Raw genomic sequence first — 27,612 nt, forward strand, 5'->3', positions numbered from 1 at the left:
TGAGCAGGATCCAGATCCCTGTTTTCTCCTAGAAGAACATAGACCCTCCTTAGGCCATCAGGCAAAGGCCTGGCTGCTTAAACCCCAGGAGGGGAGTTTAGCTTCATGGCAACATGTGCTCCAACGTCCCCACCCAGAATTCAGAATTTATGAAATCACCAGGAATGCCAGGAGCACGGAATGGCTTATGGTGTGAAGTGGTATGAGCCTCTCTACTAGGTTTTCCCACAGACCCCAGCTAGGGGCTAGGAACCAGGTTGGCACAGGCCCAGCTGCCCTGTCAATGAACAAGTCACAGGTCAGGTTTCTTTTGTTGCCACTCCCTTGACAGCACATGACTTTTTCCAAACTATATGCCCCCTCCCAACAATGGATATTAATAGGTGTGAATCTCGTCCCAAGTCCAAAGTGACCAAACCCCCACCACCAAAAAAACAAAACAAAACAAAACAAAAAACATTTCTAGGCATGTGGCCTGTCTGCAAAATGAAATCTTTCTTCCTGTGCACTTTGACAATGCATTCACCACAAACCTTTCAAAAGAGGTTGACATTTCTTGTATTAAAAACTGAATGCAATCCCTGAGGATTAGAATCTTTAGGAGAGTTATCTTGTGTTTTTCCTTGCTTGTCCCTAGGTCTCTGCCAACTTAGAGTCAGAGACAACATGTCACACGATTCCTTTTAAAATTGGGCTCTGGCTGCTGCTGCTTTGCCTACCCACTGCCCATCTGCCTGCTCTGAAGGCAGCACAAGTATTGGGAGGGGTGGGGGGACTGCCAGAGAACACACAAGTAAGAACTGAAATATTTGACTGGACTTGGTCCTAACAGAGGCGATTTTATTACCCTAAATGTCCTGGAAACCCTGTTGCCTCTGGCGCGAGAAGACTCCAGCCTCCGTCATCCTGGACAGCAGTCTGCAGCTAGCCTTGGCGTCCTTCTGCAAGTGGCTGTAACGTGAGTCACAGGGGCAGTCTCCAGGGAGGCTGAACATGAGGTGGGCACAGAGGAGAAAGGCTCTGTCTTCCCTGGCCTCAAGAGAGAGACGCCAGTGGGCTGGGATGGCCGCTGGGCCCCCGGGGATTTGTGGTGGGGACTGAGGGGTTGGTATCAGGGAGGAGGGTGAGCCCAGAAAGGGCAGGTCATGCCAGGCCAAGCCCCATCAGAAATGGCCTTGGTGTTGACTGTTGGGCAGGGCCCATAATATCAAAACCAGACATTGCCTTAGGATGGAAAGAACATTCCAGATTCTTCCTCACAATCCTTTTCATTTAGGTAAAGGAACAGTGAGGTCCAGATTCATAATTCTTTCCCTTGGTGAAAGCCTTCTCTCATTCAATGAGGGAGACTCATACTCTTGTGGTGGTTTATTGGTGTCACAAACAAAGCATACTTTATTTTTATTTGAACCGGTCAGTTAAAACATTCTATGCAAGGCAAACACTTCATCATGAAATATTTAAATTAAAAATAAATAAGTTAGTTCCATCCTACAGGTGCCACATACAAATAGACGACATCAGCTACAAATTAAATAAGCTGAAATAAATAGTTTTGGGATTCTCTGATTGATAGGTCTGGCATTAATCACCTACTGGCTCCCTAACTCTTTTCCAGGCCCTGTAATCTATACTGTGCAAGACTCTTAGTCCATTGAGACCAGTCCTTCATTGAAAGAGCACTCAATGACCAAATCTCCAAATCATGTTATAACGTGAGGATTGGGGGCTGAGCATCTAAAACAATGGCTGAAGGGCAAGGATCAGCAAGATGAAAGCCCAGAGGGCCAGGCCTCTTCTTCCTCCATGCCTCCTTATGGCTCACTGGGGCCATGGAAACAGGTAACTTAGCAAAAGGCAACATGTGGCCACAGAGCGATAGCTTATAAATAACTCTTGAGTCGGACTGGTAACATGGCCACATTCTTCATTGTACCAAGACTTGGCGATTTCCAACCTAGTCTTAGACTTTCACCATGGAGTATCTGATTTTGCTAAATGGGTAAGATTAATTCAAGGTTCTGAATTAGAAAACAAGCCTTCTGGGACAGAGTCGAGGCTACAGGTGACAGATTTATGGGACATGTGCCACTAATGCCCTCCACAGGCAGGCATTTCTAACTGACCACTGCACTCCTGGATCTCAGGCCTACCTCCACACAGCACTCTAGGCGGCCTCTGCCAATCATTTGTATCTAGCGTTTGAGATGAAAATTATTTACTAACCTTGATCCTTCTCTGTGTTCTGAACTATTCTGTGTGAATACAGATACACAGGCAATGAAGCCTGATACCAGATGGGTCAGGCACCTTCAGGCTAATCATTTAACTGCTTTAAACTGTCATCTATTAAATAGATAAGGACATCTAACTCAAAGTTGTTGGACAGAGAGAATGAATGTAAAGTGCTCAGTGTCATGTCTGACACATGGTAGGCATTTAATAAATGGGAGGTGTCATCATATTATCATAAGTCTATTGAAGTTAACAGTGGGATTGATGACATTTCCATTAAAAGAAGGAAAGCACTGCATTAATATGTTAGGTTGAATCACATGAAATTGATCAGTTGTTTCTGACTTACAGAGATAGCAACTTCTTCAAGTTCAACCCAATACTTAATATTTCATTTAAATCACTTACTTTTTCCAACTTTATCAAATTTTTCCTTTCAAACATTGCCCCTAGAGACATACTCCTACCCCTCAAAACTATCCTCAAATCAGTTGCTAAAAAGTAAGCAAAGAAAGGAGTCTGGTGGACTTGAGGACCTAGTATCCAGTTCCACTAACTATATCCAATCACAAAATCTCATAAGGCCTTGGCTTTCTCATCTGTAGACTGGGAATAAGTGTGTTTTCTTTAATGGGGATAACGGATGGGAAACACTTGCAAAAGTTAGAATCATTTTGCCACTGCAAGGCATTATTAATTTCACTAGACTATGCCACTTCAGAAAACATTAGCATTCAACATTTAATTTTTAATCATGTTTTTCTATAGAAAAGCTGCACGTAGAAGAATAGAGAATTCATGCAATCATGCCAAATGATCAATACTGATCTTGACAATACTGTCAAATGGATATTAGAACTATAAGTAAATATAGAGTGCTTTGTCATTAAAAATTGTACCTTGTCAAGATGAAATAAGTGTGATAAGAGGAGTAGTAAGAACCACTGTGTTTACAAGTGCCTCAAACATCAAGCTCTTATATTTATACCAGGAATCACACACATTAGAACAACTCACAAGGAAGACTGAGGAACTGCCTGCTTCCTTCCTTGGAGGTCTTTAAAATAGGTTGGGAAAATTTGATTGTGGTGTGGTTTTGCTTAAAGATAGGGATATAACCTCTATGACCTCCCGAAGCCACTTTCAGATCCATGGCTTTATCGATTCTAAGAAGGCACACTTTTCTTTTGCCTTCGAAGGCGGGTTCCTTGCCTGTACCCTAAGCCAGGGCTATTGGTTAGTAAGAGATGGTGGTGTGTTTGGACCAGCTAGTAGCAGAGGTGAATGCGGCTCAGTTCCAATCTGGAAGCTTCCTTCCCCATTATGCAGTGAACTCTGGCCAACGCAGGGCACCTGGGGAGGGTCACCTTTAGTCAGCCTCAAAGGCACTGTTGGTAGCTCCCACATATTCAGACTTCTTCTTGTGCCTTGTCCACATTTTCCGGAGGATGCTAGGGACACCACAGGAAGCGCTTCCTGTCAGCGGTAGGGAGGCTTCTGCTCCCTGGGGAAGGGTTGGATACTCTTCAGTCATCTTCTTGAGATGTCTAGATCTAAAGAAGAGTCAGGGGTAAGTAGGGAGGACAGTCATTTCATAGAGCCAGACTTTCATTTTTGCCCTCAAGGAGTAGACCGAACTCTTACTTCACTTCTGCTCATACACCCTGTGACCAGGATGGAGGGTCACTGTTGGGATGCACATATGGATGACTTCTTTTGAGGGGTCCTTACAATGGGGTGAGGAGAGAAGGTGGCTCTTGGCACAGTGGTTCATGAATCTCAAATTCTGCTCTTGTCCCAGAGTCTCCTTTCCCACCCCTCCCACTTTTATACCAACAATCTTGCTGGAAAGGGCAAGCTTTCCAAAGCATTAGAGCTACTGAAAGAGCCTGAGCAATGGGGAGTACATCTTGCTGCTCACTGACTGACTCTGTGGCCTCAGGCGAATGACTTAATCTCAGCCAGCCTCAGTTTCCTCATGTACAAAAGAGGAATAATTTCACCTAAGTCACAAGACTTGTGAGGAAGAAAATGAGATAATAAAGCATTGGGCTCATTGTAGACCTCAGTAAATATTTATCTCTCTCCTCACTTCCTCCCCCTAGGTGAAAGAAATGGCCTTACTTTTCAATAGCCAGGCTCCAGGAACACATAGAAATGAGAATGTCTGAACTTAGAGAGAAAGGGGGACCGTGGAGATCCCTCCGCATGCAGCTCTGTGGAGCAGAAAGTTTGGTCTGTACAGCACAGTAAGTTGTTGTGGGTTTAATTCAGCTTTCAGCAACAGCCATCGCTGCTCAGGACCATTGGCCACTAGACCTTCAAACAATCCACATGGTTTTCTGGCTTTTCACCAATTAGGTCCCAATACATTGAGTGACTTGGTTTTTATAATTCTTTCGAAATGATTTTCTTTCATCTAGGAGAGCTTCATATCAGTCTCTTCCTCCTGGGACTCTAAACTTTCAAGGTGTACACCTCTTGGGTTAATATTCTAGCACATGGCCCCTCTGACATGCACACATCTAACACGCCCCCAAGGATGTGCATTTCCAGCTGCTAGATTGTAGGTTTCTTGAAAACTAACAGCAGGAGTTTGTGCTAAATTCTTCACATATCATCTGATTCAGTTCTCACCATCATCCCTTAAGAGGGGTACTATTATCATCCCTGGTTTTGGGTTTTGTTTTGAAGTAAGTGAGGGCATGGAGGTTACAATAACTTGCCTGAAGTCATAGCAGGTTAGTGGCAGTGCTGGGCAAGCAAGCAGCTCAGAGTCAAGAGCACACGCCTTGTATCCCTACATCACCCTCTGAATCACTTTTCTGCTATGTGCAGCATGGGGGATAGTGGCAGAGGCATCAAGATACATGTTGACTTGAATTTCAGATACTTGCTTGCCATTAGTGTGACACTGGAGGCAGTGACGGGGTTGCTGGGGGTGGGGAGGTGGGGATTATCCAGTCCCGCTGCTCTAGCTGCTAGCTCTGGATCAGTCAACAGTAACATGGGGGTTATAAATTTGGTTTGAGACTTTTGTATCTTGCATATTTACCTTTGGGCAGGGGCCCTTAACCTAATTCATGAGGCATTTCTGACATTACTGTGCCTACCGGGAGGTTCTGAATATGACCTGTGATTACATCCATCTAATTAACCAAAAAGCCTCCCAAATGACACTTCTCCAAGTCTAAAGAGTGGTGTTAATGAAGTGGAAATCATCAAAAACACTTCAGCTTAATCCTAGGGAAACAGTTGATGAGGCGCTACAGAGACCTGGGATTATTGCCCTCATTAAAAGGTAATTTAAAGCTGGCATTGATTTTGTTTGAGCATCTTGAGAGTCTGTGAACCAGGCCACCTGTTACTCTTCTGTGGCAGGACGGGGGTGGGGGTGGGGTGACGCCACACTTACCCTCTGCTCAGAACACCTCCGTTCTCCGAGCCCGTGGCTGCGGCCTCCAGCACACCGGGGGCTTTCACCGAGATCCGGGCCACCGGAGGAATCTGGGTGGTGTGGGAGGGGAAGGCAAGGTGAGGATGTGGCCAGGGTCCCAACTCTGGTCCCAACTCTGGCCCAGCTGGAGCTGGTTGAAAGGGGGATGGCTCCGTTGGTCCCCCACGTGGAACAAGAGTCCTCACACTTTGGCAGGCATCAGGACTCCCCTGCAGGGCTTGTTAGCACCGCGCTGGGCCTACCACAGTTTCTGATTCAGTAGGTCTGATGTGGGCCCGAGACTCTGCATTTCTAACAAGTTCCTGAGTGCTGCCAGTCCCAGGACCCACTTTGAGAATCACTGACCCGGGGAGCCCAAGAGAGAGCACAATTCAATCTTACCTGAGAACTCTGTTCCTCCCTCGCCCTCACCCCCACTCCAATTGCCTGTGTCCACTTTGTGGTCAAATCCTGTAGATTTGTGCTTTGAAAGACTGTCTAGATTCGTGCCATACTCCCCATTTCCTCTGCCATAGCTTCCAGATCCATGACCCAGGACCTCCTTGCTTCCAACCAGTCTCACCACTAATCCCAGCCCTGCTGGGCTGGCAGCACCTCCCTGCTGCAGGCCAGACTGAGGTCAGCTCTGCAGCCTGTGCTTCCAGGCTCTGGAAAACTGGCTCCATCTCCTCCTGCAGCTCTATCTCTGCGATCCCCTGCGGTACGGTGACAGCTCCCATCCCAGTGTGGCTGGCCCAGGATGCTCATGCTCATTCCCGTGCACAGCGAAGCCTCTCCTCAAGCACATGTACAGCTCTCCTTCCTCCCTTGGCTCCTTCACCCCCTGCATCATCTCTGCCTGCCACGTGAGGCCACTTCTTCCTGGAAGCCTTTCCTCAGGCTGGTGGCCTAAGTTGATTTATCTCTGCCCTCATGTCCCATGTCCCCACAGCACTGAGCACCTATGTGACATTTTTTTGACATTCCACCAGTTCTTTCTGTGGTTCTCCTCTTGTTTCATATCCTTGTCTAGTCTGGTCCCTGGAAACGTGGCACGGTGTGTGTCAGGGTCTAGCACTTAATCCCTCTGGTGGCCCTCCCACAGCTCTCCTGATGGAGGTGCTAAGTGCTCAAGAAGCTTGCACTAAACGGAAAAGTAACTGATGGCCTAACCAGGGCTAAATCCAGAGTTGGCTTAGTCAATGGGCATCTGCTTTGCTTTGTTCCTTCACCCCAACCCCATGGAAGGCTTAAGGTCACCACATTCCTGGAATTGCTGGGAAATTCCAGGTCAAGGACATCATAATTACTGTCCCTTCTCTCCCTAGCTGGCCAAGGGTTGTGGGCAGAGTTACTGTGCCACCTTGTGGCCTCTCGGGAGCTCGCCCTCCCCATCGTGCCAACAGCCTAGCCCCAGGAACGTAAGCCCATCTCTCCTCCACTCTTCTTAGTCCTCTTCCAATTCATGTCAGCACTGAATCAGAGTTAGCTGTGTGGGGGCTCCTGATAAAACAGCTTGTCCCATCCCTGCCTTTGTGTGGTTTTCCTAGTACAGGGATGACCTAAATGAGGTATTTGGATTCGATTTTCTGCTCAGACAGGGAGCAAAATGCTCAGTGTCCAACTAGTTCCATAAAGGATGATAGGGCCAGCCCACACAATCTCCTGGGTCTTTTTTAGACCTCACGTGGCACGATCCATCCATCTGGAGAGCTGCTGCTCGTGGAATCCAGGATGCCCAAGCTGACCTCACCTCTAGCAGTGATTCCACCCCTCCTGTGCTAACCCAGAGGGTAAACACATTCATGCCCAGAAGATGACACAGGAGATATTTTTTTTTTTCAGTGTGACCCCAAGCTAGATCTAGATGTGCACCACCTGATCTCCCTTCAGGGAAGGACAAGCTGCCCAACTGCTAGGCAGCCCACGTACCATGACAGAGCGGGGAGGAAACAAAGGCTTGGCCATTTGGGCCCAACTTAGGACAAAGCAGATGGGTAGCACTTGCCTCACAGCTCCCGCCAGGAGGTATCCAGTGTGCACGGCAGTTCAGCCTCTGCGCCAACCCACCTCCCTTCTCCTGCAGAGGTCCTGATCCCTAATGCACATCTCTTACCCCCATCCCACATCTCAGAGTCTGCTTCCAGAGACCCTAACCTGGAGTAGATGTCCTTCAGAGGTGTCCTGACTGGAGACACCCAGTGTTTCGTGTTTTCACAATATTTGAGACCCTTATAGCTGCCGCTGGGAAATTAGGCATTTCTACCTGACACGTGCCTGCCACAGAAACCACCGCTTTCCCCCCATGTTGGAGATGTCCACTAGGTAACACCTTCTTCTGCTTGCTTAGGACCTGAATTTCTGGCAAGAAAGAGTAACATCCAGGGGTGTGCTGTTAGCTCATAGACTTTAGGAGCAAAGAACCCTCAGTGCGCTTTTCTGATAATCCTCAGGCCTGAAACAAAGGACAGGGCAAGAAGTTTAAAGCACAACAGATAACAATGAACCAGGCTTATTTTACTTACCAAAGATTTTCCATATGCTCGATTCCCACACAGATTTGACGACTTGGTTTCCGAAATCCCCACTGTAAGGTTGAACAGAGGAGGCATTACTCAGTGGTACTCTGTGTTCTACTTCCCCTGGTTCTCCGTCAATGATCTCATTTGCTAATCAATCACAAGCTGAGAATTTCTAAAGGCTTTTGTGCCAAGCAGCAAAATCAGGCAGTAGGTTCAGGCAATGGGGCAATCGTCGAGTGGGGCACCTGTACCCCTGGCACTCCTCCCATCGCTGGGGGGGAAAGGTGGTAGAACTAGTAGAACTAAGGCCTAACAAGATCACATGTGTGGAAGCATTTAGTACTGTGTCTGTGTGCAGTAGGTGCTCAGAGAATATGCCCTTAGCTGGTCCTTCCTTCTTTCCTAAGGTGTCACATCACAAGTTATCAAGAATTGAGTCTTTACTGCTGGGATCTGTTCAGCTTGTTGATCCTGGACACCTTTCTGTGGAAATGAGCAGAGAAGCCCTGTCTGCGGTGTTATGCACAGCTCGATGATGTGGGATGGTTGGAGTTCATCAGGGTCCTGAGACATTGGCTACATGAGACTTATGTGAGAACCTTCTTGCTATGCCTTTATGCCTGAAGCCCAATCTACTTCTGATTAATCTCTACCCTGAAGTCAGCAGCTTCTGAGAATTCAGGTGTTGAGCTGAGGTAGCTGGCAATAGGTGGGGGAAAGTTGGCTTTCAATATTGTCCTCTCCTTGGGCTGACATTCCAGAACAAGCCCCATCCTATCACACTATAGCAAATAGAGATAAAACACTCCCCAGCCCAAGGAAAAAAACATTTAAATGCCAATAAAATGAAGCTACAAGACTACTGAGATTAAATTGTAATGTACAGTGCCCTGGCATAAATAATAGCAGCTCATAGTTTTGAGTATTTACTGTGTTGGGCACTGTGCTGTGAAACACATAAACATTGTCTCATTTAATCCTTACCATGACCCTGTTAGGTAGATATCATGATAGTCCCCACTTTCCAGATGAGAAAGTCAAGTCTTTGGAGATGCATAACAATCAGAGGAAGCCAGATAAGGATGATCCAGGGAATGGTGAACTGCTTTGGGGGTCTTGTAGGTCTGGAGAAACTTGGCTGAAGGACACCCTAACCCAGTCTGGGAAGTGTTTGCTAGGTAGAGACAGGAAGGACAAGCTGCAGGAAGAATGGGGTCAGAGAAGGTCGGGGAAACAATATAATGGAGTAGTCACAGAATTATACTGCAGCTCAGGGCTGCTGTGTATATCAATGAGCAGGGACAGGAGTGTATCACAAGAGGTGGCCCTGGAGAGGTCAGCAGAGAATGGATTTTGGAGGGCCTTGAACATGGTCTGGAGGGCAGTCGGGATAGGAAGGACATTGAACAGCAGGAGGATGGCAAAGGCAGATTTCTGCTTTAGACATACCCCTCTGGTAGCCTTGTAGGGGAAGAGGGCCAGGGTTGGATGCTACACACCAGAGATGAAGAGGATCTGAGCCCAGGTAGCCTGAGGTAGGTAGCAAGGGAGAAAGATGAGACATATCTATCTAGTTGACATTGTCAGTGTTTAGTATGCAATGTGGTGGGTGGAGTGGGGGTGGAGAGAACAAAAGGGTGTTGAGGAAAACATCCCAGCTGAGAAAGGAAGACAAGATTGAAGGAGGAGAATGCATTCCATTTGAACAAGTTGATTCTGAGGAGCCTGAGGACATCTCGGTGGAGACATTCCACAGGCAGCAGATTCTCCAAGGCCCAGGATGTGGTTGTCCCCACTCCAAGGCATTTGAGGCTCACCAGCTCAGGGCCTCATGGTGAGAGAGTTTCTCAGCTGGGTCTCTGCCTTCAGAGTCCCTGCAATTTCCAAGATTCCTCAGAGAATCTTTCTCCCACATGAGAAGGCTGCATCATCCAGGAGCCTTCTCCTACAGCTCAGGAAAGAAGCAAGCCTCCAGATCTGAGATCCCTGGAGACACACATCCTTCTGATGGGAGGATGGAAGATTTAGTACCCAAGGCCAGTGCCAAAGCCTTTTCTGTGGAAAGCACTGGGTCTGGCTTTGACTCAGAAACCCTCCGTCTCTGTCAACCCCCTCTGGAATCTATCAGATTAGGGGAGCTGAAGGAATTGAATCAATGCCCAGCTCAATCTTTTTTTTTTTTTAAACCTGACTGGCACATTCCCTGCATGAGCTGACTGTCACATGTTGGGCAGATTATCTCCATTTCGTTACTTACTGTTCTTTTATAGAATAAAAGACTGACTTGGACAGTCAAGCTACTAGGAAGGAAAGTGGCCCCTAAAGCTAGATGATTGGGAAGATTCTTGGGGGCTGGGTGAGGGGGAATGGAGGCCTTGGCTAGGAAATGAGAAGACCTAGGATTTAATCTCAGTTCTGTTGCTAATAAGCAGTGTGACTTTGGGTCAGTTTCTATGGTTTCAGTCTCCTTTTCTGTAAAAGGGCATGGGGTTCTCTACCTTCAGTATGTGTAAGAATCACCTGGGGGCGGGGCTTGCTAAATCAGAGATTGCTGGGCCCCATCCCAGGATTTGATTCAATAGGTCTCTGGTGGGACCCAAAATTTACATTTCCAGCAAATTCCCAGGTGATTCTGCTGCGCTGGGGACCCCACTGTGAGAACAACTTATTTGACCAACTAAATCCTTGCTAATCAATATATCGTGCTCAGACCAACATCTTCAACATCACCTGGAAGCCTCTTAGAAACAAAGTCTGGAGCCCTACTCAGTCTTGCTGAATTAGAATCTGCATGAAAACAAGATTCCCAGGTGATTCTTCTGCACATTAAGATTTGAGAAACATGGCTGTACATTCATTTTGATTTTGTAGCTAAGATATTCTCCTTTTCTCTTTCTACACACACATGCACCCACCCACTCACCTATATATAGACACAGAGAATTTATCTCCTCTTAATTTGCAAGGCAGATTGTGGTTTTCCTAATGCTTTCACTCTACATATGTGTATATGTAATCTCTTAGCTAGAGAAGATATCTTCATTTATGCGATATTATATGTCGGATTGTAAAAACAGGATCAGGGTGTTACTGATCAAAGAAACCTTAGCGATCCAGTGGAGCATCTAAGAAGGAGAGAAATGGATGGAGATACACTTGATGAAGTATAACTTCAGTTCTTACAACATACAAAATTGTCGACACCCAAATGCCTTGAGAAGGACATCCCAGACTTTCTATTGTACATTTTCGGAGTTAAAATATGAATTACTTTAGGCTGTGGACATTGACAGAAATAACCTAAACCAGCCGTTAAAGGCAAAATACCATCACAGACTTGGGCGGGCTAGTGGCAGGTTCCTGTTTGACCGCTTGGGGTGGAAGGCATCCTTAAAATAGCGAAGGTAAGGCTACAATGCCTCCAGTTTTCCAAACGCAGGTGTCCCTACATTCTTTTTAGAGATTGTTGCATAGCCCTAAGTCATTCACATTTAAGGTGGTGAGCTCTTAGGGTGGCAGTTTGCGAAGAGCCTGTGTAACCACACTCACGGCCTGTCAAATAAGTAACGTAAGCTTCTGTTTCTTCCTGAGTCCTGTCTACGCTGGTTCTCTCTCCCCCAGAACGGAATGATTCTCATCTCTTGAATCCGGCAGGGGCTTCCTGGGGAGCAGGACGGGAGGTGAGAGCATCTGTGCTCGCCCAGGAGGGTTTTTCAGGTAGGCGCCTGGAGAAGCTGCTGTGGGCGGGGCCCGAGGAGAGCAGGTGCCGCGGGAGCGGGAGCGGAGGGCGCCGGGCGCCGGGGAGGGCGGCGCCCCAGGCCACAGGTGCGGCGCTCACCTGGCGTGATGCGGGGCGCCGGCGAGGAGCGTGAGACCCCTGGGAGGGGCCAGCCGGGCCGCAGACGCCGCAGCTGCCGGTCCAAGCGCGTCATCCGCCCCCCCCACACCCTCGCACCCCCCCAGGGAGGTTCCAGGGGCTCGATCCCGGGCTCACGTACCAGGTCTGGCCGGGGCCTTGCCCAGGTGGGGGCCCTGCGGCCGCGCGCCGTGGAGCCGGCCCGACCTGCGGCCCTCGGCGTCGCGGCGCTCGCTGCGGTGCGGCAGCAGCTCCAGGGGCCGCGGCGTGTAGAGGTCCGACTCGATCACCACCTGCCGGGAGGAGGAAGGACAGTCAGCTTGTTGCTCTCCCCTCTGCAGACGCACCTGGTGCCCGCAGCGATGCAGCGGTGAGAGAACGCAACTGGCCTCCAGCAGGTCGGCCGTTTTAGCGAGCCGAATGGGCCCTGGTGCAGGAAGGTGAGGATCTGGGGGTTCCTCACCAGCAGTCCCTTCACAGAGTCAGGAGCCTGGGCCATCCGGCCAAAGATGCCACCTGCCCTGGGGCCTGACATGGTCGGCTGCAGGACAGGCTACTTGAAATGGAGACAGGTCTAGAAATCAGGGTCTTACAGTCTTTGCACTAAGCAGACTCTCGTTCTCGCGGAGGGAGAGCTAGGGAGAGGACTTGGGGCCCACCTAATTCCCAGGTTTAAAAAAAAACAAAACTGATGGCAAGACAGAGCTGGCACAGCTCCACGTGCTCACATTTACCCCACCTCGCAGAATGCCTGTGGCAGGTGCAGCTGGGAGATGAACGTCCACTATGTGTGGTTCGCTAAGTGGGAATTCCAGAAAACCAGACAGAATGCTAAGAGCTAAGGTGTTTCCAGTAATGATCACCTGCTGAATGGGTATTTTGGGAAGTACATTAAGAGGAAATCTCCCTTTTGTCAGGACCCACCAAAATAGGCCTTACAGGTTAAAATATACATACCTAAATATTGAAATAGTTTAAATGTAAAAACTTGAGACAAATAATACCATATTTTATCTTAATACCGGGAGTGATGAAGGGAATCCTAGCAGGTTTGGCTCATATTATGCATATTTTTATACATATCCAGGACACTGAGGTCATTCATTCTGAATTTCTTTACTCCTTTGAAGCTGCTTAGAATCCCCAGTAGTACACCGCAGCTTCTCTGAGGCTTGCATTTACTCATTCGCTTGCTCCTTCAACAGATGCCCTTTGAGGGCATGTTTTGTACCAGGTGCTGGGTGCATCTGTGAGTTAGGTGGACCCATCTCAGTTCTCATTCTCTGGCCTTTGGTGTATCTCCCTCACTTGTCCGCATAGAACAATTGTGTGGCTTTTGGAGGATGCTGAAGCAAATAAGACTAAATTTTTTAAATATTAGGGTGACATTTCAATTTAGTGGAGAAAAATTGAATCTTTAATAACTCCTGTTAGAATAAATGGCAGGTGACTGGGAGAAATGGATCTGTGTTCACACTTCTCACACCAAAATAAATACCAGACAGATCAAAGATACATGTTAAAAACAAAAAACAAACACAAGAGTTGCATGTGGCTCAATATAACATTTGTTAAATTATTCCTATGTACACAGAACTCTTACAAATCAATGAAGAGAAAGATAATAGAAAAATGGGGCAAAACCCATGAGCTGGCAATTGACAACAATTGACAACAGAAATGCAAATGGTAAACATGAAACCGTAAATATGAAGAGATATTGAATGGTAATTAAATGTAAATAAAAGCAAGGTTGTTGTGTCTTTTTTCTCCTCTCAGATTGTCAGTAATGAGGAAGGTAACTCCATTTGGGGTCACGCAGACCTGAGTTCACACCCTAGTTTTGACTTGTGATTATGCGGAAAGGAGATGTTCTTGTGTGTCCTTGCTGTCCTGGGGCATAGTAAATGCCTATCATTTGTAGAGACTTTAGTAGCAGGGCTTGCTCTCTTTCTTTGTGCCACATATTTATCTACAGAATCAGAGAACAGTTCGTGTCTCCCAAAGAGGAAAGTAGGAGAAGCTGTCACCCTTTGCTTCAGTTTACCACAAATAGTCCTTTGCTTAGAAAATTAATATATCCCAAATCTGGTCTTATCTGGGTTAGGAAATTAACTCTTCTCAAGTCCGTTGTAGGGCCCAGACTCATTCACTGTGCCTTTGGAGAAAGCTGAAAATTCAGCAGCATATAGGATTAGTACATTTTCTCCTCTGGGCACTGCAAAAGGTGGGTTCTTCATCTCCCCAATTATTTAAAATATGTATTCCTTTTTCCTCCCAGCTAAATTGAGATATAATGGACACATATGATTTTGTAAGTTTAAAGTGTAAAATGATTTGTGATACATTTATAAACTGTGGTATGATTAGGTGGTGTTTTTGTTGGCCTGGGGGCAGCACCGATCCACCCTGCAGCTCACTGGGGACTGGAAGGCACAGAGGTGGGTGGTCCAGCACTGACCCCCCTGCACTAACAGTCCCCTCTGCTTTCCTCCTTACCTTCCTTCCCCTTGGCCCTGTGCTCTGCCATGATGTTGCCCGGAACACTGGGAATTTCCTGGATTACTGGTAGTTTGGATGTCATTCCCCTGGACACGTCATATTTGGCTAGCTAAGGACTCTCTCCTGGAATGAGTTGAATTGGAGAGACCTGAACCTCATCTCTGACACAGGGCTCTTGGCTGTCACAGATTTTTCTGATTTGATTTTCATTCTGTCAGCATTCTCCTAAATGAGGAGGAGTGAGACTGGTATGTTTTCAGACCTGCTTTGTGCAAGGAAAAAGTAAAGCAAGGGGCAGCCCCGGTGGTGCAGCGGTTTAGTGCCACCTTCAGCCCAGGGTGTGATCCTGGAGACCCAGGGTCGAGACCCACATTGGGCTCCCTGCATGGAGCCTGCTTCTCTCTCTGCATGTGTCTCTGCCTCTCTCTCTCTCTCTCTCTCTCTGTGTCTGTGAATAAATAAGTAAAATCTTAAAAAAAAATAATGTAAAGCAGGTAATGAAAGCCTGCGGAGTCCAGGAGGGAGACCCAGCATTTCCTCCTCTGAAAGGAAAGCAAATGTTCCCTTTAGGAACAAGAAACTCCACCTCCGCAATTCCTGCTCTGCTTTGTGGGGCGGGAGAAGAGAATCAGGAGGGAGGAAGAAAGGGAGAAGTATTAGCTGCTTAGCCCTCTGCTGGATGTAGGAAGTTCCTTGGGCATAAGGATGAGGCTGATTTCTTCCCAGGTCACAACTTAGGGGTATCTTCTCTAGTTCCCAAAGGATGCCAATAGCAGGAAAGGAAACAGTGGAGGTGCCCAGTTCAGATTTCTTTTTCTTAGCTGGTACTTGGTTCTCATTTCTCACAGTAACAGAGGCTCTGAGAGGGCTCCAGGGAGTGCTTTGGACCCACACCAGGAAACAGACAGCTGAATGGATGACTGTGGCCTCCTGAAAGCCTGGGTTATTTTCTAGTCTCTAGGACACAGTTTGGGTGACTTAATGCTCTGGTCTCGAAGTAGTCTGAGAGCAAGCTTTTTAGCACCTTGAGTACAGGGGTAAGATAGGGAAACAGGGAGAGGGAATGGAGAAGTTGGGCTGGTGGAGAGCTGGAAAGATCCATGAGACCTAGGTGATGGAGAATCATCATTATTTAGGGCTGCTGATGGGATCCATAGCAATGTTCTAGCCCAACTCCCAAATTTTACACATAGGGAAACTGAGGCCAACAGAGATCATGTGTCTTCAGGGTCACAGAGCTATAAGGGGCAGAGCCAGGATGAGGGCTGTGGTTTTATGACTTCTAGGTGAGGGCTCTTTGTAAGACCCACAGAACTACCTACATCCAGATAAATTTCAAGTGCAATTGATTGTTCAGTGGATTTTGAAAAATCAGTAGATTTCCAGACCAATTTCTCCCCAAAGGGTTGAATCTGGGGAGAATGTGACATTTACAATCTCATTTCTCCATCTTTCCAGGGGGTGGTGCCACTGCTCATTATGAGGGGGCTGGGAATCAGTGGTCACTGTGTGGCCTAGATGTCCATACCTTAGTGATTCTTTGGCACTAAGGGTGGCTTAGAGAGGAGAGATCTTTATAAAGGAAGGAACCTGACTTTACATGGTAGCCCAAGGAGAACAGACACAAATAAGAATTTCAGGACAAAGAAAGTCATAAATGTTGGTAGATTCAAGCAGTTACAAAATATGAATATTTTCCTTGGGAACTCAAAGGGAAGCCAAGAGCCAGATGGATGAGAAAACAAAAAATCAGAGACCGTTTTTTTTCAGGACTCACTTCCTTCATCTTAGGTAGACTAAGACCTTTCTTGTCTTTTCTAATTTGAATGTTCTGTACAGCTGGGGTTGAGGTTTGCAAGCAAAGGATGAGTCAGGGGTTTGGGGAAATGAGAAATTTAGAGAAGAGCTCAAAGGCCAGAGGGCATAATTAAATTGTCTCACCTGGAAGAAGACTGCATAGCTGAAGACAAGACCCAGCTTCTATTTTTTTTTTAAATCAAAAGCAAATTTTAATATGTATTCATATACTTGAGTCATTTTTCTTCTCTGAGTAAAAATATTTTGGGGAGGGAAAGTCATAAACCATAGCATGACAGTCTTTCTCAAAAATTTCCACTCCCAGGGAACCTGAGAGCACAGTTCTACAGTACCTGGCTGAAGTCAAGGCTGCTTCAGGAGGCTGTGCCCTGTATTTTGGTTGCTTTGTATATGTCATGCGCATGTGGCTCCATCACCACCACGGAGGGATGTCTCCTTTATTTAGGTTCTAAATCTGAGAAATTTCTTCCCTAGAACCTATTTAACTGTTAGAAAGTATGATGATTTAGTTTCCATTTTAAAAACTTTTGTAAATATTGTTGTGTCTATAAAGTCAGTGGATATCAGTGTTAGGAGTGATTCAGATAGGAACATTGTTTAAGGTTAGAAATTCAAGGCAAGAACTTGGTTGGTAACAAACTATTCCCAATTCCCAAGGGATCTTTCTGGAGCCATGAATGATTTGTGGCTCCTTCAAATCCAGAGTAATGTCAAACTCAACCCCTTTGACCAAAAAGTCTGTTGTGAAACTTTCCTTAAACTGCAAATTACCTACAAACAACCCCTTCCCTTTCCATTTTTAAAAAAGACTTATTCATTTGGAAAGAGAGGGTGTATGTGAGTGTGGGGAGGCACAGAGGAGGGAGAGGGAGAGATAATCCTCAAGCCTATGGAGGGGCTCCATCCCAGGCCCCTCGGGTAATGATGTGAGCTGAAATTAAGAGTTGGCTGCTTAACCGAGTCACCCAGATACCGCTCCCTTTCTATGTTAGATAACATCCACTGTTCCTTGAAAGTTGGGAGCATTTTTCTTCTGGACTAGGACTTAAGTTTTCAGGGACCAGGAGAAAGGTAAGAATCTCTTCCCTACCACAAAGAAATCGTCCATTTATTAAAAGCCCTTTTTGTCTTTCAGGGGCCCTCCCCCTCTTTTTTATATTCTTTGAGAATATAAAATATTCTCAAAAGTCATTTAAAAATATACAACAGAAAAGTGGGCAAAAGACATGAATCAAGAACCTATAGAGCAAAAATATCAAAACCCCTGAAAAGATGAAGAATGTTGTTAATAATTAAAGAAATGCAAATTAAAACAAGATATTTTTCACCTATCAGATTGTCAAAGATTAATACTGATGACCTATAGTACTGGTTTTGGTAAAGGTACTTTAAACATAATTGCTAAGAATTTTGCAATGGCTATAAATTTTTTTCAATGTTCATGTGCTTTGAGCGTTTTCTTTTTTTAAAATTGAGATATAGGGGATCCCTGGATGGCTCAGTGGTTTAGTGCCTGCCTTCAGCCTGGGGTGTGATCCTGGAGGCCCAGGATCAAGTCCTACATCAGGTTCTCTGCATGGAGCCTGCTTCTCTCTCTGCCTATGTCCCTGCCTCTCTCTCTCTGTGCCTCTCATGAATAAATAAATAAAATCTTTAAAAAAATGAAAAAAATAAAAAATAAAATTGAGATATAATTGACATATAACACTAAGGAGGTCAATGTATTGATTTGATGACTAAGCCTTTTCATATCTGTGAATTTACCCTCAAAAACATTTGTATAAGAGCATGAAAGGTATGTTCAAGGATTTCACTCGTGGCATTGTTTTAGTAGAAACAATGAAGAAACCTCATTGATTGGTAATTTGGTTAAATAATCTAGAAAACTTCAGACGTGATTTGGGTAGAAAATTATAGTACATTCATACAATGGCATGGTATGCAGCCTTTATAAAGAATGAGATATGTTTCAATTGGCACGTAAAGAAGTTCAAGATTTTTAGGTTAGTGAAAAAAGCAAATTGCAAAACAGTATGTTATCAAGCAATGGAGCATAATGATATGTTATGGGAAATTTTCACTTAAAAAGTGACAACAGGAGACACCTGGTTGGCTCAGTGGTTGAGTGTCTGCCTTTGGTTCAGGTCATGATCCCAGGGTCCTGGGGTCAAGTCCTGCATCAGACTCCCCACAGGAGCCTGACTCCCCCTCTGCCTGTGTCTCTGCCTCTCTCTGTGTCTCTCATGAATAAACAAAATCTTAAAAAAAAAAGTGCCATCACTAAATGAGTGCTTGGTGTGTGTCAGATTCTGGACTAAGCACTTTACGTGTATTAAATCATTCGCTCCTTCTAATGGTTCTTGAGATATTATTCCCATTTGAACGGTGGGCAACTTGCTCAAGGTCACCTAGCTAGAAATGGATAGAACTGCAATTTAAGTCCAGGCAGTGTGACTTTAAGTCTACATACCTAGCCATTATGTTCTGCAGCTTCTTAGAATTTTCTAATATTATATTTTATATGTTCATCGTATTTGAAATTTTATAATGGGCACACACTACTTTGGGAATTAAAAAAGTCATGTTTATCAAAAACGACAATCACTAAAACCTATCTCATTCCCAGGATACTTAAAATAATTCTTTTTTAAAAGAGGAGAATAGGCTTTCAAAAGCTGAGATACTTAGAAAATCAAAATGGTGTTCTATGAAAAATTGTTATAGTAATAAAAACCCCAGCATAACCAAGAGGAAACAATTAGCAGTTAAACATTTTCAATGAAAGTACAAAGATGGATTGACAACTTTTGTGTAGAGAAATATGTAAGCAAAATGAGAAATTTACAGCATCATTTGGCTCTAATGACATGTAAACTAATTTTAAGGTAATGCAAATTCTTATTAGAGTAGCAAAGGATAATATAAAAAAATGAAAGTTGATGTTAGGTTGGAGGTAAATGGAAAAGCATTGCTGGAAGACTGGCAACTGTTCAGAATTCCTAGTAATATGTGACAAAGCCATAAGCCAAAACCATTTTTTAAAAAAATCACTATTCTCTGCGTCTCGCAGTGTCTCTTACACATAGTAGGAATGCAAATATTGGATGGATGAATAGATGAATGGATGGATGGATAGATGAAACTCTTCTTATCCTTTTACTTGTTAATTTACCAAGGAATTAATCCAAAAGAACAGTATTTTGTACAAATTAATTGCAGTACTATTCATAATAATGGAAAAAATGGAGCATCACAAATGCCAACAATAGGAGACCACTAAGTCAGGAATGCTATACTCATCGTGGACTCTGTTTAAATAAGAACAAAATTTTTTCAGAGAATGAGATTTACTCTATACATCTGGGGGGTTGGGGGGAAATGACAGACTAGGGGAGTCCAATTCAGGGCTGTTTCCTGTCTGGTTGACATTTGTCAATTATTTGGGTGAAGTGGAGGACAGGAAATCAGGCAGCAGCAAATGCCATAGAGAAAAGCTTCCTGGCTATTGAGGGCAGGGGAAATGAAGAGCTAGATGCTGCTTTTGTATTGAAAACCAATAAAACGGATCAGAACTGAAGTTGTCCTTACATTCTTGGTCAAGAGATGTTGAGAGCTTTTGACTCTTCTTCTGGCTGGACTGGACACTGCAAAGAGAGAGAAAGGAATGGTTTTAGAGAACATGGGTGAGGCTGATGTAGCCTCAGAGAGGGTTTGCACGTAGAAGAGGGCAGAGCGCCAAGAAGGGACGTGGGGAGACTCCAGGGTGTGATTACAATTTTAGGTGTTACTTGGCTGAGTGCACCAAAGTTCATAGCACTAGCATTCACAACAGCCAAAAGGTGGAAACAACTCAAGCGTCTACTAATAGATGAATGGATAAACAGAGTGTGGTGGTATATGCCTACGGTGAAATATCATTCAGCCTTAAACAGAAATAAAATTCTGAATACATACAGTAACATGGACCAACTTTGAAAACATTAAGATAAGTGAAAAATAAGCCAGACACAAAAGGACACATATTTTATGAGTCCACTTAGATGAGTTATCTAGAGTATTAAACTCAGAGACAGAAAGTAGAACAGAGGTTATGAAGGGGTTAGGAGGAGAAGGGAATGGGGAGTTGTTATATAGAGATTTGGTTAGGGGTGATGAAAGTTCTGGAAATGGATAGTGGTGATATCTGCACAACAGTATGAATGTACTTCATGCCACCGAACTGTACACTTAAAAATGCTTAAATGGTGAATTTTATATCATGTATGTTTTACAACAGTAAAAAAGCTTAAAAAATCAACTAACTGTTAAAAAATGTTATTTGGTTGGAAGAAGGTGTGCATTTTGTTGAAAATGGAGATACTCAGGCATCTCTTTTCCCTACTGCTACCAGAATGATTTATTTGGCACTGAAATCCCACCGTGTCACTGCCCTGCCTAGAACTGAGATGACTTCTGGTCACATATCAGATAAGTGACCAGATGAGTGCTGGGAGGTGTCATTTTCTGCAGAGCACCTATAGCCACGAAACCTGGTGGACAGTGTGCTAGTTCATAGCCATGGTTCCAGACTTCTTTCACTTGAGTGTGAATCGGAACTGGACCACTTGCCAGTTATGTGACTTGGGGAAATTACCCATCCTCTCCACGACTCTCCCCATCTGTAAGACGGGTAATTAATAGCACCCATTTCAGAGGGCTGTGACGAGGATTAAATGAACTAATTTTTGTAAAACCCTTGGTCCAGTGCCTGGCACAGAGTAAGTTCCCCCAAATTAGTGGTGGTTATTCTGATTTTCCTCCATTTCTGCAAGTTGAAAGCAGGTGGAAAGAATATGTAATAACTTCTAGATACTATAGCATTCCATTAGGATTTCTCTTTCTGGAGTTTTCTCCATTTCCTCCTGCTGTTCCCTGATTCCCCTCCCTACCCCCTCCCATTGCTGTTTATTCTCAAGAGAATTATTTTGAATGCTGTGGTGCCATTTACACTAGAATAAAACCCCCTCTGCTGTGTCTCAGGAAATAACTTCTGGTATAACTTCTTGGTAAAACCACAGCTTTTATCTTTTGTATCTACTGTGAATTTTGTCTATGAAATCTTTCCCTTAAAGGGCTCTCTTTCTCTCCAGAAAGTAAAAATCCACACTTGTCCTCAGTTATAGACTTGATATCTATGTCCTGTGCCTTTAAAATACTTCAGTAATACTATAACACTTGCTGCTGCCATATTTTTTGTGAGACATTAAGATGGTTCGGCTGGAAAAAACAAATAAATATTAAGCTGAACCCAATATGTGTATGCATGGGTGTGTTGGTTAGAAGGACATGCTACAACAATATAAACATAATAATAGCTCACATTGAGCTTTACCAGGTGATGGCTTATTTGCCTTATCTCATTCACTCCTCATAGCAACTCTGTAAGCTAGGTACTCTGCATCATCTCTATTTTATTGGTGGGGATACTGAAGTTGGGGGTCACCCAGTCGATGGTGGTACAAGGCCCTATTCTCTTAACCATTGGCCTCCCTGCCCATGCTGTTGAATCTGTGCTCAGAAAATGTCTTGGTCATTTTGGTCATGCTAAACTGTAGCACTGGGAAGAGGGCATACCAGAGAGAACTATAACCTTGTTAGACAGAATTAAGCCACTTTCTCTTTCTATGCGTAAGGAACATGGGCATGTAATGAAGAGTTACCAATCTCTTATAAGCAATGACTTAAGAAGAGCTAGCACTGTCTTCTTTCACTGAAATCCCTCTGCTCGAGAGCTTTGGAGAAAGCAAGATGAGGCAAAAAAGAAAAAAAAAAAAGGAAGGAGGAAGAAGTGAACTTCTTCCATTCATGGTCTAATGTAAGACTGCAAAAACTCCTTTTTTGGAGAACAACTTCCTGAGCAGTGAAATGTCCATGAATACCAATGAATACTTGGTTTATTACCAGGAGATGGCCATGAATGAAAATGGCAAGAAAGGAACACAGGATTAAATATTTTATCTCCGACTGAACATATTCATTGCTCTAAATGTGGAATAAAGATAGAAATCATTTTGTAAGTGATGTACTTAATGATGCTTACTACATGCTGAGTTACTGTTCTAGAAGCTTTATGTTTTATCTGTATTTCAGTTTCCCCCCCATAATAACCCTAGGAGGTAAATTCTAGCTCTCCCTTTTACAAACGTGGACATTCAGGCCAGAGAGATGAAGCCTGCCCAAGGTGACACAGTACAGAATTGGCAGTAGTCTCTTGACCACGACGCTAAGCAAATGGAGTCAAAGGCCCCGTTTTAAGTGATTTTATTCAGGTGAAGTGTGACATATTCCTGAATTGTTGAATACATTTTTAATTAAAAAGGACTATGAGAGGCTTTGGTTTTTTTCTTCCTTTAAAACTTAAGTGGAAAAAAATTACAGAAAATAGATACATCTTAGCGTTTTCATATGTGCTTCCAATTTTTTTTTCTCACGTAAAAGAAAGAAAATATTAGGCAAGTATAGATTCCCTTTCTACTCCCCGCTAATTCTGCTTCCATCTCTCTAGAGCTAGTAAGATCACTAATTTGATCTGCATCTTTCCAGCCTATGTTTTCAGACTCTCTGTGGATGTGTATCCATCAGCTGTTTTGTATTGCCAGATACAGTAATTGTTACCACACACATAAAATTTTCAGCCAGCCTCCCCCCCTCCTCAACATTATATTTTTGAGATCTGTGTCCATACACATAGATCTAGTTCATCCCTGCTGACAACTGTGGAATATTCCATAGTACAATGACACCGCATTTTACCCCCTCCCCTCCTCAAGGACATTGAAGTTATTTCCAACTTTGCCCCCCTAGAATCAATGCCACTGTGAACATCCCCGAGTGAGAGCATTCAGAAGTGGAACTGCAGGGTCGGAGGGTCAGCTTTGACTTTCCAGGTACTTTTCAGAGTCTCCAGACAGAGTTCCAACTCCTACACGTGGGCAGACTCCTAGCTCTTTTTTCTCTCTATGTGGCAATAGATGTCAAAAGCTTTATTTATGTTCTGCAGGCTGTCTCTTTGTGGTCAGGCCGAGTGTCTCCCTTCCCCCCCAGCAGTGGCCCTGTCAGTGGCTGACACGGGAAGAAGAAAGGGATTGTTTGAACAGGGGGTCACAACACCAGCAAACATCCAGCCCCCTTCATTCAAGTCTGACAATGAGACCAGGGCTGAGCCAGAGTCCCAGGCTCTCCCAGTGAGGCAAGGGCTGCAGGGAAAGAACAGAGGGAGCAGGAGAGAGGGCTGAGCTGTGGAGGGGGTAAGGGAACTGTCCAGTAACCAGACACCTGCTGTCTGCTGAGCTCCCACACAAAGCCCTTCCTGGGACTTGACACCGTTCACCCCCAGCACAAGAGCAGAGTCACGCGTTGTGGTGGTGCTCGTTTCAGGTGAAGTTTGGGAGCATGGCCCTGGGGTCTGGTTAGAGGCCAGTCCTGGGTCAGGGCATTGGACTGTAGGCCCCTGCCGGGAGGATTTCTCCTCACTCACATTTCATGGCATAGTTAGAAATCATACTTTTGAGCCAGCCGGTTCTCATTTCAGAGCCCACTTGCTCAGTGGAGAAGGAGAATCTCTCTAGCTGCCCAGGGAATTTTGTTTTCATCTCTGTTTCCTAAAACAATGGCTTGCTGTCACTTTCATTCCGCAGATTGGGTTGCCAGTATTGAATTAAGTGACATTGGGAGCATTTAACTGCCCTCATCCCCCCCGCCCACCCAGCCGCCCCCACCCTTTGATGGATGATTTCTCAATGATTGATGTTCATCCCGTACCTCCTTTTCAGAAACAACAACAACAACAACAACAACAACAACAACAACAACAACAAATACCATCACGAGAGACCTGAGCCCATCAAACCCTCCGAGAGACCTGAGGATAAACCCTAGTAAACTAGCACGTGATTGTCTTTAACCTCCAACATAATAAGGTGCCTCCGTAAGGAAACCGTCAAGGGCAATTTTACTCACCCTTGGAAGGGATCACCGTGGTGAAAACTTCTATATTTTCATCACTGCAGCTGTAAATCTGATGCATCGTTTCAGCCTCCTCTCCCCCAAAGTGCCGGGAACCGGAAGCCTCTCCCTGAACCCCTAGTCTCGAGCTTTCCTAATCCAGTCTGGCTCAGGGATCATTGTGCAGATCCACAAAAGACAGGCTGCTGCTGTGATCTCATCTCATTCCAGAGTCTTCACTGCAACATTTTCTAATCCCATCTGTCTTTTTTTTTTTTTTTTTTTTTTTTATGAATCCTATTATTGTAAACCTTTGATTGAGCGTGGAGGCTTCAGTCCCCTCCCAGCCAGGATGTATTTAACATTTTTGTTTTGCCGTGTCTGCCGCAGTGATTTTGGAAGTCTTTTGTGAAGTAACGATGAAATGAAATCGCCGACTTGGTTAGAGATTTGGAGCTTGGCTGAAGGAAACGTGAATTTTCGTATCAGCAATTACCCTTTTCATTTCAGAAATGAAGGGGTGCTTTCCCCCCCCTCCTCCAGAAGAACTGGATATTCAGTAATTTGTCTTGTGTTAATTTGGCTTCCTTCTAAGTTTCTATTTTAAACAAAAGGACTGTTTCTCTAGAGCATTTTCGCCTCATGCCAGTGCATGAGAGGCTGACATTTCTAGAGAGCAGTGTACTTAGCATCTCCTTGTATAACCCTTCAGGTGCTTGCAGAGACATTGTAACACGCAGCGCCCTGACATTCAAGGTGGTACAGAAGATTAGATTTGCAAGAAGATAACACTGTATTGTCCTAAATATCCTAATGTATATTATCCTATATATTCTATTACCCTGTATTTATGTAGAATAATATATACCCTGTATTTTGTCTTATATATTCTAAGTATACACACAGAAATAAGGTATGTCTGAAATGTATTACGTATATTATGTCAAACCCACTCTTTCATTATACCAAGACAGATTTATTTCTTCGTATTGATAGCAATGATGTAATCATATTGATAATGATAGTTGGCATTTTTAACTGCTTGCTAAGAAGCATGATGTATAATGTCATTTAATGTCTAGAGCCACCCAATAAGACTAGCCACTATTTTTGCCATTTCATAGGTGAGGAAACTGAGACATGAGGAGAATGAGTAATTTTTTTTAAAGATTTTCTTTATTTATTCATGAGAGAGAGAGTGAGAGTGAGAGAGGCAGAGACACAGGCAGAGGGAGAAGCAGGCTCCACGCAGGAAGCCCGAGGTGGGACTGGATCCTGGGTCTCCAGGATCACGCCCCAGGCGGAAGGTGGCGCTAAACCGCTAAACCACCGGGCTGCCTGAGAACGAGTAATGTGTCCAAGATTAGAATACCTAGTTCATGGCAGGATTAGAATTTAATCCTTAATTTGACTCCAAAATCAATGTACTTAATTGCTAAAATTATACTCCATTCTTTACCTCCAAAACCTTGGCCTCTACCTTAAACTTGGGAGTTCAAAGCCCTTCTTAGATGTGGACATGGTGTCCAAGGCATCTTTCTTTTTCTTTCTTTCTTTCTTTCTTTCTTTCTTTCTTTCTTTCTTTCTTTCTTTCTTTCTTTCTTTTTCTTTCTTTCTTTCTTTCTTTCTTTCTTTCTTTCTTTTCTTTCTTTCTTTCTTCTTTCTTTCTTTTGAGTTTATTTATTCATGAAAGAGAGAGAGGCAGAGACATAGGCAGAGGGAGGAGTGGGCTCCCCATGCGGAGCCCGATGCAGGATGTGAGCCCAGGACCCCGGGATCACGACCTGAGCCGAAGGCAGACATTCAACCACTGAGCCACCCAGGCATCCCTGCTATCTTTGTAGTAGACAAATTTGGGGCATTTACTCACCAGTTAGTGTCAATATTACATTTAGGTCTCAGAATTGCACCTAGTTACAGAAGATGGTCCTGGGAAATCATGTTTATTCTATTTGAATCTATCCCCTTGACCACATTCGACTGGACCAGGGTAGACACCTAACTCAAAACTGCTGCCTCCTGGAAGCAGAAATTGGCCCTTAGCCTGTGGCCAGAGGGAAGGTATAAACTTTCAATATCTAAGTGGTTTGCAGGTTCACTGCGGGGAGGAGGGTGTGGAATGGAGGGGAAGCCAGTGGAAATAAATGGAACTGATGATCTGGACAGGGCCTGAGGCCTAGATGCAAATCCAGGGTAAAGCGTTTTAGATGGAGGATGGGGAGCAAGTACTTCCACCCTGACCCATAGTTCGTGGGTCTGTGGTCACATATACAGTGGGTGAGAGCCAGTGGGAGGGATGAGGGGTTGGGAGTAAGTGAAGTATTGGAAGAGTGAGGAGGGGGTATGGAGAAATGAGAAGAGCACAAAGAGGCAGAGATAAGGGAGGGACAGAAAAATTTGATAGTTTCCCATTTCCTGCCTTGTCTCTCCCTCTGGCCTACTGTCATTCCTATCTTGGGGTCCAGATACCTAGACCTCCATCTGGTAAGTTTCCTTTTTCTAAGTTTAAGTAGGTTTTGCTCATTTTCAGTTAAAAAGAGTACTGTCTAAAAGAGATGTCTACAAATTTTATAACCTCCACAGTGATTAAAATTTTAAATCATAGAAAATTCAGAGGAATATTTAGATAGAAAGAAAGATCCAAAATTATGTTAACAGACTGAAATCATGTTAATGGACTGTAGGTAATAAAATATGCATGGAATTTAATAAAACTAAATGTAAACATTTACCTTTACATTAAAAAATTATATAATATGGAGTTGGGGTTTAGCAGCATTTTATTAAAAAGAAATCTGGAGCTTTGGTTAACCACATGCTTAATAAGAGGTAATAATAAGGAACAGAGCTAAAAGACACAAATGTAGTTTCAAGGACCTGACACTAAAATAAAATTAAGAACCTTCTAGGGTACCCAGAAGCCAATCAGGGTCGTCTGGATTTAATCTCAAGGAATCCAGGCTAGATTATGTTTTTTTCTCAGAAAGCCCAAACTTAATCAATTAGAATATATTGTATTAGTCTAATGAATAAGCCTGAAACACAGAACTAAATGATCAAAAGTAATGAAACACACCCAGAGAAAAACAATTCTTAAGAAATTATTTTTACCTGTTGCAAATATTTTTTAAGTAATAAAAACAAAACATGCTTATTATATAAAAACATGCTTATTATAACACATTCAAAAATTATAGATGGGTATACAGGAAAAGTGAAATCTACTTCCCCTATTCTGGCCTCACTTCCTAAAAGCAATC

General features: G+C 44.2%; 1 protein-coding gene and 1 long non-coding RNA gene across 2 annotated transcripts; one reads left to right on the top strand and one right to left on the bottom strand.

The window, feature by feature from the left end:
• Positions 1 to 1,367: 1,367 nt before the first annotated feature.
• On the bottom strand, positions 1,368 to 25,281 carry VXN (vexin). Its single transcript, XM_026012125.2, has 6 exons — positions 24,368 to 25,281; positions 19,958 to 20,013; positions 12,192 to 12,342; positions 8,197 to 8,258; positions 5,651 to 5,742; positions 1,368 to 3,788 (listed from the first exon to the last, which is right to left on the bottom strand). The coding sequence occupies exons 1-6, from the start codon at positions 24,432 to 24,434 to the stop codon at positions 3,605 to 3,607; spliced, it is 612 nt and encodes a 203-aa protein (XP_025867910.1). The 5' UTR covers positions 24,435 to 25,281; the 3' UTR covers positions 1,368 to 3,604.
• Positions 23,620 to 24,311, top strand: LOC140595188 (uncharacterized). Its single transcript, XR_011996636.1, has 2 exons — positions 23,620 to 23,785; positions 24,181 to 24,311. It is a non-coding gene; the product is annotated as an uncharacterized lncRNA (long non-coding RNA).
• Positions 25,282 to 27,612: the final 2,331 nt, after the last annotated feature.

The sequence above is a fragment of the Vulpes vulpes genome, chromosome 13, assembly GCF_048418805.1.
Source record: "Vulpes vulpes isolate BD-2025 chromosome 13, VulVul3, whole genome shotgun sequence".
NCBI classification, from domain to species: domain Eukaryota; kingdom Metazoa; phylum Chordata; class Mammalia; order Carnivora; family Canidae; genus Vulpes; species Vulpes vulpes.